This window comes from Heteronotia binoei, chromosome 17 (genome assembly GCF_032191835.1).
Source record: "Heteronotia binoei isolate CCM8104 ecotype False Entrance Well chromosome 17, APGP_CSIRO_Hbin_v1, whole genome shotgun sequence".
Lineage (NCBI taxonomy): Eukaryota > Metazoa > Chordata > Lepidosauria > Squamata > Gekkonidae > Heteronotia > Heteronotia binoei.
Window position 1 is genome coordinate 33,956,770 of NC_083239.1, and position 10,552 is coordinate 33,967,321.

The 10,552-nt window shown below is 49.1% G+C and overlaps 1 protein-coding gene across 1 annotated transcript; it reads left to right on the top strand.

The window, feature by feature from the left end:
• Nucleotides 1-586: 586 nt before the first annotated feature.
• Nucleotides 587-5,783, top strand: LOC132586257 (SCAN domain-containing protein 1-like). The gene is made up of 3 exons (XM_060258263.1): nt 587-611; nt 2,287-3,251; nt 4,106-5,783. The coding sequence occupies exon 2, from the start codon at nt 2,368-2,370 to the stop codon at nt 3,214-3,216; it is 849 nt and encodes a 282-aa protein (XP_060114246.1). The 5' UTR covers nt 587-611; nt 2,287-2,367; the 3' UTR covers nt 3,217-3,251; nt 4,106-5,783.
• Nucleotides 5,784-10,552: the final 4,769 nt, after the last annotated feature.

The following is a 10,552-nucleotide window of genomic DNA, read 5'->3' on the forward strand; positions in this document are numbered from 1 at the left end:
CCAAGGGTAGGTGGGTGGGGGAGCTTGGAAACAAAGTTTAGGGTGCAAGAATCCCTCGAGTATCCCATGGAATTGAGCAATGCGTGGAATTTACTTTCATATGATATCTGGATTGGGGCTGAAGGAGGAATGTGGGGGTGGGCAGTGTTCTGGGCTTTTTGCACTCCTGCTTGCTCTGTCGCATCTAAGATTCTGGAAAACCGAAATGATCAAACCGACAAAAAAGATGGGGAGGGAGGTTGTTCACTGACTGCAAAGCTGGGGAGCCGGGTTTTTTATAAGCGTCTATGCAGTACGCCGCCTGCACATTTTCTCTTCTATCTCAGCTATGTATTGGAGATTTAAAAAAAAAAAATCCGGACAGCGAGCTCGTTTAACCGAGCCGCGCGGCAGCCGCCTACATTTTCTCGCAGATGCCTTTAACCAACTCTCGCTCCGAATGCCAAAGATGCCACGACGCAGAAGGGCGCCATTCTGCTCCCATAGATCACAAGACAACCAATGGAGGCTTACACTGTATACCGGAAGTGGATTCTTTGCAAAAAAACATTGATTAGCTCCTTCCCGGAAGTGAGGTTGGGAGGCTCAGTCGCAGCTTGGCCTGGAAGCAGGTAGGTGCTAGGAGGGGGTTTTGCTCGGCTTCTCCCTTTTGTTAGGCTTTTCTCATGCAGGGAGAAGGAGCGGGCTGGGCTGAGATTCGGGCTCGGTTTGCAGCATTCGGGGCCGTTTCCACGCAGCGGGGTCTGCACTGGTTCGAGCTAGCAAAGGGGGAAAGAGCAGCTTGCTTTTCGGGTGTACCCGACGGGCCTCGATGCAGTTGCAGATCCCGGTCTGGAAGGTGGCGGCGGAGCGAACCGCAGAAACTTGCATTCCGGCCCCGCCCGCAGCCGCCTTCTGAGCCGTGCAATAAAAAAGGCGAGAGGGGAAACAAAAGGGGGGAGAGAGGAAGGAAGGGGCCTTTTCTTTTCCGCCTGAGCCAGAATCACTCGAAGGGAGGCTTCGTTTTAAGAACGCATTCCTTGGGAATTAAAGGTGGGAGACCCATTTTTTGTTTTGTTTTTTGCAAGACTCGCTACAGGGGAAAACATACGATGAAGTTGCTCAGGCTTCTTTTATTGTTTAGAGGACACGCGGGAGAAGGAATAACTCGTTTGCTTTGTTATAAAGCCCTTGCAAACAGAAGGGGCGTTGAAAGATGGTGAATGGTGATGCGCACGTTTTAAATGTGTTCTCCGAAACTGGCAAAGGGTTAGCTGTGCATCCCGGGATCGTCTGCACTTGCAAAAAATGAGTTTCGCAATGGCGGCTTTGTTGTGAATTTTTTTGCACGGAAGCCTTACGCTGGGGTCTACAAATGCACGACCTTTTCTTATTAGAAATCATTGTCGGGGGAAACAGCATGCAGGGAAAAGAAGCTTGGCAATTTTAGCAGTGGGTATATAAACAATAAAGGTCTGGTAGTTTAAATGGTTATTTGCATCCTTAGTGTTTGTAAAGTAAGAGTTGCATTCTTATTACAGATCCCGGCAATCTGAAGCTGTTAAGGGTGCAGCTACTCAGGAGTAAGTCCCATTGGGCTCACTGGGACTTACCGAAGTCATTAGGTGATAGATTGATGCAGGACAAAGCTAAAGAGGAATTAACCAATGAAAATCACTCCCCTGGGATTTATTTATTTTACTTGCTTTCTGCCTTGCCTTTTTCCGGAGTGGGGACCCAAAGCAGATTAGAGACACTGCCCTCTCCTTTTTCATTTTATTCTCAGAACAACCCTTTGAGAAATAGTTTAGGCAAGAGAATGTGACTGACTCAAGGTCACGCAGCTAGCTGCCACAGGAGAGCAGGGATTCAAACATGGTTTTTCAAAGTCCCTGGTTCAACCCTTTAACTCAGGTGTCGCCAAACTGTGGCTTGGGTGCCATATGTGGCTCTTTCACACATATTGTAAGCCCCCATCGCCCAGTCTGCCAGCTTAGAAAAGGCATTTCTCTCAGCCAGCCAATGCATTTAAAGTTAAACTTGCTTTCTTTCCACCTCTCCCTCCCTACTCCAAGCATCTGAAGTTCATTCTAGGTGGCTCTTGCGTTAAGGAAGTTTGGCCACCCCTGCACTATGGGAATGCAAAATCCAGCACCTAGAAAACGATGAGGGCAGATCCTCTGATCTGGAGGGAATGTTTTTATTTGGGGAAACTTTCGATCTAAACTGCGCGCATATCTAACAAAAAGTTCTGTGCCAAAGTGTGGCTTGAACAGGCATTCTTTTTTTCTCTCCCCCATTGCATAGTGTTTTATAGGAAAGAAAATTAGACTTTGCTCCCCACATCTCAAATCAGACAAGCGTCAACAAACGGCCTTGCCTTGAAGAATGGACACAAAGGTCCAAGAGCCGAGCCTGGAGACTTCTCATGCCGACCCAGCGGAGGAGAGGAATCTGGCCAGCGGCAGCAGAGCCGGGCATCAAGATTTGGAGAGAGATGAGCCCAACGCAGCTGGCGACTGTGCAGAAAGCGGAGGAGCCGAGCGTTCAGAGATGCCGCCGCAACCTGCTGATCAGCGCCCGGCTCCAGCGAGTTTGCAAGTGAAACGGGAAGAAGACTCAAAGACCGAGGCACCCTCGACGTCCTCTTCGGCTGAGGTCGTCACACCAGCTCCCATGCCCTCCGTAGCAGAAGGGAAGGGATCAAAGAGGATGATGGAGGATGATACTGACGTCTTTAAGGAGATGCCTGACGTCTGCCAAGATGCTCGGGAGCCAGGGCGTGCGATGCTTCTGCCTGACCTCTTTGGGGACGCCCAGCATGCTCACGGCAGCCTGGAGGCCGGCAGGCCTGGGGGCTGCGGCAAAGTGGAGCAGGCCATCCCGTGCCTTTCCAACATGGGCGTGGAGAACCAGCGGAAGCGCTTCCGGAGCTTTGCGTACAAAGAGACTGAAGGCCCCCAGGTGGCGTATGAACGGCTGCAGGAGCTCTTGTTCCAGTGGCTCCAGCCGGAGGCCCGGAGCAAGGAGGAGATCGTGGAGCAGCTGGTTCTCGAGCAGTTCCTGAACCTGCTGCCCGACGACGTGCAGCGCTGGGTTCGGGAGCGCCACCCGGAAAACGGGGACGAGGCTGTGGCCCTGGCGGAAGACTACCAGTTCCTGCACCCCGAGCCCGGGAGGCGGCCCTACCCCGAGAGGGCAAGGCAGAGGGCTTCGGCGAGAAGTTGGCTCCGCTGAATCTCTCACGAGTGGACGACCAGGACTGGTTATCAGTAAGTAGCAGAAGGGAGCGTTGGATCACTCTAGCGCAGTTCACAAGCTACAGTGCATAGTGTTCTTGAGAGCCAGTTTGGTGTAGTGGTTAAGTGTGCAGACTCTTATCTGGGAGAACTGGGTTTGATTCCCCACTCCTCCACTTGCATCTGCTGGAATGGCCTTGGGTTAGCCATAGCTCTCGCAGAGTTGCCCTTGAAAGGACAGTTTCTGGGAGTGCTCTCTCAGCCCCACCCACCTCATAGGGTGTCTGTTGTGGAGGAGGAAGGTAAAGTATATTGTAAACCACTCTGAGATTCAGAGTGAAGGGTGGGGTATAAATTCAATATCTTCTTTTAAGCTGAGTTACTGTAAGCTAGCTTACAGTTTTTTACCCTCCGGCACACACATTTTTTTTGCCTTAGCTCAGGAAAAATGGCACCAGAGCAAGCAAATATATGCGGTAGCTCACAACTTTAATGCCAATAGCTCATGAAGTAGAATTTTCTCTCACAAGACTGTACAGCTTAGAAGGGAGTATTGCACACACGTAGAATCTGTGCTGTATACCCTTGATTTTTCTTCATATGTGCATCGGGTAATTCTCATGTGACATTCAACACACATGTACAGCTCTGTGTGTGATCTGAAACCCACAGATATCCAGATGGAGATCCTGTTTTTGTTTGGAAAGCGAACATATTAGCTTTTTCTTACAAACTGATGTATGCCTGTATATTCAAGTTGTCCATGCGTTCACTGTAGTGCAAACAGGGCTTGTATTGCTAAGGAAAGTATGGGGGGGTCCTATTAGCTATGCTTCAGGGGTTCTTTTTTCTTTCGGTTTCTCATGACTGCTCAACTTCCCTTGCAGACCTGAGAGAATCAAAGACCTAGTTTATCTACCATGCCAGAGAGAAATCTAGATTGGCCAGAAGACATGGAAAGCCAGAAACCACTCAACACATGTTTCCCGAGCATGAGAAAGACTTGACTGCTGGACCCGAAGGAAACCTACACTTCATCTTACATTTGTCAGTCTCTTAAGGGAGGGTGGGGAAGGGGGAGGGTAAATCAAAGCCATGCTTGGTCTTTGCTCCATCCAGTGGCACATGAAAAGGCAGGAGCAAGGACCAAGCATGGGGGAAGGGGCTGGATAGCGGGGGTGAAAAGATGAATGTACAGTGTATGTGCATATTCGCCAATGAGGTGAAAAGGGTAATTTTTGGAAGCAACAAGGATCATCGAGACTAAGATTGATCTCTCAGGCACCCAAACCAGATTTTTCAGGCCCTTCTGCAAGCTTATTTTCTGTCTCTTCCCTGACCTCAGATACGGAAGCTCCCATCATCCAGCCCGTTAGCTGGCATGTGACAGCCAGGATGATGTCAGCCTCTGCATTCCCCCCCTCCCCTTTCCTTGTTTCCAGGGGATAGAAAGAGGGTGTGGCCTGTCTTCTCCTTTAGGGGAATGGGGAAATAGATGTATGTTACAAGAGAAGCCCTGGCAAGTTAGAAGGTGTGCTCTCATCTCCAGATTCTCTGGGAGGAAAGGCAGCTGTGTGCTCTGTGACCACCGCAAAAGGTCTTGCCTTGGCTTTATAACAGAAATCAACTTGGGCTAGCTTTGTACACAGTAGCTGCAGCACAATGGTTGCTGAATCCCATCTCACACAGGTCCTGTTCAGCTTACTGTAGCCCAGGGGTAGAATTCTAGCAGGAGCTCTTTTGCATATTAGGTCACACACTCCTGACATAGCCAATCCTCCAAGAGCTTACAAGGCTCTTTTAGTAAACTCTTGGAGGATTGGCTACATCAGGGGGTGTGGCCTAATATACAAAGGAGCTCCTGCTAGAATTCTACCCCTGCAGTAACCCAAACACTTTGTTCCTCGTGTTATTCTGCCTGATCTTATGGGCAGTCCTTTATGCTGTCACTTGCTTCCTTGCAACGGCTGGCAGGGAGATTTACCACGTGGTTGGACTAACCCAAGCGGGAAACCAGCTCCACAATACAAGGTTTCACAAGCCAGGTCACAGCTGCGGTGCACAAAGCCATCCCAAGAGTAACCTCTAGCTAGCCCTAAGGCTTCTGTTCAGGCCCAGGTTTGAAAGCCCACCCAGCACTTCCACCACAAGCTACCATTTTTCTCATTGTTAATTGCCACAAATTGCGCAACTTGCTGACATTGTGAAGGAGATCTGGAGCCCAAAGGTCTAATTGGTGAGGTCAAATCACTTGACTGCCAAACCCTTTCATTGGTCTGGATATGGGGATGTCTTTTAGATATTTTTTTTGCCTTTCTGAGCAGCCACCCAGGAAGCAAAAAGAAACCTCCCTCCCCCCCAGCTACAGCCTTTAAATAGAAGCTGTGTTTCCACATTTGTGGGTACTAAGTTTTTGACTCTTTTCAAATGTCCTGATGATGACATAGCTTAAGCTTGATATCAGCTGGTTGGATTTTTAGCTCTGCTTTCTTTGTGTAAATTTCCAGTGTGCGTATGTGTGTATCTGTTCACTATATAGAATTAAAGGAGCTTCTTCCCACCCCACATATGCAGTTGTTGCCTAAATTAGAGATCCCCCTAATTACTTGGGGGAAATTAGCTTAATGGAGACAAGCAAGAGGGGGTGATGGGGATCTCCACCAATGTATGCCGGGATTTTCCCTCAAAATAAACCAGTTAGATGTTCAATTGGAAGTTGTTTTCTTGAAAAATAACAAAAGGGCATACACAAAACAGAACACATCAACTGAGAAGAAATTTAGGGTGGAGCAAGGGAGATTTTTGAGGTAATATTTACCAGTCTAAAGGAGGTCCATGGAGGCAGTGAAACAACCAGCATTTCATGGAGAAGAGAAGACCTGGATGTGATTGGGAAGTCTGAGATTTGACATCAAGAACACACCTGTGTGTTCCCTGCAGCAGTCTGATGTGTCTGCCCCCAAACTGATTTGATGGTTTTTCATGAGAAACAAAGATCTTGGGAGTGTTCACCTGAGTTGGGCTTATGATGCTAATGTTCCTTGATGATCTGCTAAGTACCAGGCAGGGAAGGGCTATCAGGATTTGTGAATAGTGTTAAGTATTGCCTCAAGGGGGGGAATGGCCAAGTGGGAGGTGAGACTGGGTCTAGAGGAGATCAATTAAAGGTGAGAAGATTGCTTTCTCAGGCTCATTGTCCTCAACTATGCATCTCCTTAGGGTGAGGAGGCAGTGCTAACTGACCAGCTGTTCTGGCTCACCTTCCAAAATGGATGTCTAGGCTCTTGCTGACATCCATTTTCTGTTTCAGGTCATTTCCATTTTGTTTTCATTTTTAGGCCATTGAGGTTTCATTTTCGACTTCTGCTACACCTGTTTCAAAGCCTTTATCCACAAGGGATATTCCACAAAATTTACCAATAGTCAATATCACAAATACTTAAACCGCATTCATAAGGAACACACAGTCTCCAAAACGAACTCTCAGTTACAACTCATGTAATTGAGCATGAGCCATAATTGAGAGATCGTTTGGAGACTGTATGAATGCAGTTTAAGTATTTGTGATATTGACTATTGGTAAATTTTGTGGAATATCCATTGTTGATAAAGGCTTTAAAGCAGGTGTAGCAGAAGACAAACCTGTCCAGGGAATTTCAAGGCGTTTTTGCTCTTCACATGCTGAAGGAATTATTGGTATCCAGAAGAAGACATCCTCATTGAATCATTCAATACGAGACACAGACATTTTTCATATGTACTTTTATTAGGGACTTGGTGTGTTGACGTTTGAAGAATTGCACATGTATACCCTGCCCTTCTCTCTGAATCAGACTCAGAGCAGCTTACAATCTCCTTTATCTTCCTTCCCCGCAACAGACACCCTGTGAAGTGGGTGGGGCTGCGGGGGCTCTCACAGCAGCTGCCCTTTCAAGGACAACCTCTGCCAGAGCTATGGCTGACCCAAGGCCATTCCAGCAGGTGCAAGTGGAGGAGTGGGGAATCAAACCCGGTTCTCCCAGATAAGAGTTCACACACTTAATCACTACACCAAACTCTTGCAATATATTAGTTTTTTGGTCACTATAACGGGGTTGTGTTTGTGTGTCCCACCTGGAGCCTGGCAACCTACAGCAACCCTGTGATTTAATGACCTCCCAAATGTCCTGTTAACAGTCTTGCAAACAGGGCCATGGCTTCCTTGATTGAGTTGCATGAACACAAGAAACTGCCTTATACTGGATCAGTCTATCAAAGGATTGTCTACTCAAGACTGGCAATGGCTCTCTAGGGCAGGGGTGTCAAACATGCGGCCCGGGAAGGGCTCCTATCAGACCCCTGAGCAGCTCACTGTCATCTGCTTCCTTCTCCCTCTCTCTTGCTTCCTTCTCCATCGCAGCTTGCCTTGCCAGGTTTGCTCAATAGCGCAACAGCTATAGAGCAAAGCCTCGATTTTCTCTATTGACCAAGGCGCCTCCCTTGCTTTGCCAGGCTCTCTCAATAGCACAGCTTCAGTTTAAGTTTTTTCTTTTTTAAAATTGTGTTTGTCTGTGTCCTTTATGAAGTTTATATCTTTACTACCTAATCTTAAATAGGTACACAGATGGCCTGGCCCGACATGGCCCGGCCTGACGAGGTGTCATTAATGTCAGATCCGGCCCCTGATAACAAATGAGTTTGACACCCCTGCTCTAGGGTCTCTGGCAGAGGTCTTTCCCACCCCCTACTGTTGGATCTTTTTAACTGGAGATTGAACCTGGGACTTTCTGCATGCCAAGCAGATGCTCTACCAGTGAGCCACGGCTCCTCAGTCAATCCATCTCATTCTGGGTCTCCTTTTCCTAGTGTTATTATTTATAATAATAATAATAATAATATTTTATTTTTTTATTATTATTTTTTATTTTTTTATTTTTATTTTTATATCCCGCCCTCCCCGCCAAGCGGGCTCAGGGCGGCTAACAGACATGGGAGTCCCATGATTCATATAAAACAACATAAACAGTTTTAAGTATATCAATTACAAATAAATTATTTAAAATAGATAAAATATATAAAATAGGTGCTAAAATACTGTAATAATGTACACAAGATGGCTAGATGTCCGCTCGTTGAATTAATCAGGTTCTATCTCGAAAGCCAGCTGGAAAAGAAATGTTTTGCAAGCCCTGCGGAATTGGTTCAAGTCCCGCAGGGCTCGCACCATCTCTGGAAGGTCGTTCCACCAACGAGGGGCTATCACCGAGAAGGCCTGCTCCCTAGTAGCCTTCAACCTAACTTCTCTTGGCCCAGGGATTGTTAGTAAGTTCTGAAAACTAGATCTCAGCGCTCTCTGGGGCACATATGGGGAGAGGCGGTCCTTTAGGTAGGCAGGTCCTCGGCCATATAGGGCTTTAAAGGTGATAACCAGCACCTTATAGCGAACACGGTATACAACCGGCAGCCAATGCAGACTCCGCAGCCCAGGCCGTGCAGGTTCCCACCGTGGTAGTCCCTCCAGCAGCCTGGCCGCCGCATTCTGGACTACCTGAAGTCTCCGTGTTCGGTACAAGGGCAGCCCCATGTAGAGGGCATTGCAGTAGTCTAATCTCGAAGTGACCGTTGCGTGGATCACAGTTGCTAGGTCGGTGCGCTCCAAGAAGGGAGCCAACTGCCTCGCCCTCTTAAGATGAAAGAAGGCGGATCTAGCAGTGGCGGCCACCTGGGCCTCCATTGATAAGGAGGATTCCAGTAGCACTCCCAGGCTCTTGACTTTGCGCACTGGTACCAGTGGCGCACCGTCAAAGGCCGGTAAAGTAATCTCCCCTCCCGGTCCGCCGTGGCCCACGCAAAGGACCTCAGTCTTCGCCGGATTCAACTTCAGCCCGCTCAGCCTGAGCCAGTCAGCCACGGCTTGTAATGCCCGGTCCAAATTTGTAGGGACATCACCAGCCCGGCCGTCCATCAATAGATAGAGCTGGGTGTCATCTGCGTATTGATGACAACCCAGCCCGTACCTCCGCGCAATCTGGGCAAGGGGGCGCATGAAGATGTTAAACAGCATCGGGGAGAGAACTGCTCCCTGGGGCACTCCACAATGAAGTGGGTACCTCTGAGACCGCTCCCCCCCAATTGCCACCCTTTGTCCCCGACCATCAAGAAAGGAGGAGAGCCACTGTAAGGCTAGCCCCCGAATTCCTGCGTCGGCGAGGCGGGTCAGCAGCCGGTGGTCGACCATATCGAACGCAGCCGATAGGTCTAGCAACAGCAATACCGCCGAGCCGCCTCGATCCAGTTGTCGTCGGAGGTCATCCATGAGGGCGACCAAGACTGTTTCTGTCCCATGGCCCGGGCGAAAGCCGGACTGGCATGGGTCTAGGACGGAAGCGTCCTCCAGAAATTCCTGTAACTGCACCGCCACGGCCCTCTCGATAATTTTGCCCAAAAAGGGCAAATTTGAGACCGGCCGGTAGTGTGCCAATTCGGCCGGGTCTGATGACGGTTTTTTCAAGAGAGGGCGGACCAATGCCTCTTTCAGGGGTGTTGGGAAAACACCTTCTGAAAGGGATCGATTTATAATATCCCGTATAGGATATCTTAATTCCTCCTGGCAGGCCTTAATTAGCCAGGAGGGGCATGGGTCCAGGTCACCGACTTCCTCCAAGCTGAGCGGGTCGAAGCAATCCAGAATTAAATCAGAAGACACGCATTGGGCTTCGAGTCCACTTACTGCCTCCAAATTGGCGGGGCAGTCCTGGCGGAGCGATTGGACCTTATCCGCAAAGAATTTCGCAAAAGCCTCACAGCCAATCTCCAATTCCTTAGCTTTTGAATTGCCTTGAGGCAATGTAGTCAGATTCCGAATTATTCTAAATAATTGGGCTGGGCGCGAATTTGCAGATGCAATCTTAGCCGCAAAGTATGTTTTCTTTGCGGCCTTGATTGCCATCTCATAGGACTTCATAAACTTCCTGTAAGATGTTCTAGTCGCCTCGTCACGCCTCGTATGCCGCCATTGCCTCTCTAGCCGTCTAAGGCCTTGTTTCAGCTGGCGTAATTCCGGGGTATACCACGGAGCCAGCTTAGTCCGAGGTCGCAGAGGGCGCCGAGGTGCGATCTCCTCGATGGCCCTAGAGAGCCGGCTATTCCAGGTCTCAATCAGGCCATCGAGGGAGTCGCCAGAGGGCCAGGGGTCCCGCAGAGCCATCTGGAACCGTTCCGGGTCCATTTGGCTCTGCGGGCGAGCCATAATCGGCTCCTCGCCTAAACAGGTTTGGGGGAGCATATTTACACGGGCCTTGAGGGCGAAGTGATCAGACCATGGCACTACCTCTGCGGTTATATCGCTCACTACA

Excerpts from the sequence above, each read along its gene's own strand:
- LOC132586257 (XM_060258263.1), top strand. The coding sequence starts at position 2,368 with ATGGACACAAAGGTCCAAGAGCCGAGCCTGGAGACTTCTCATGCCGAC.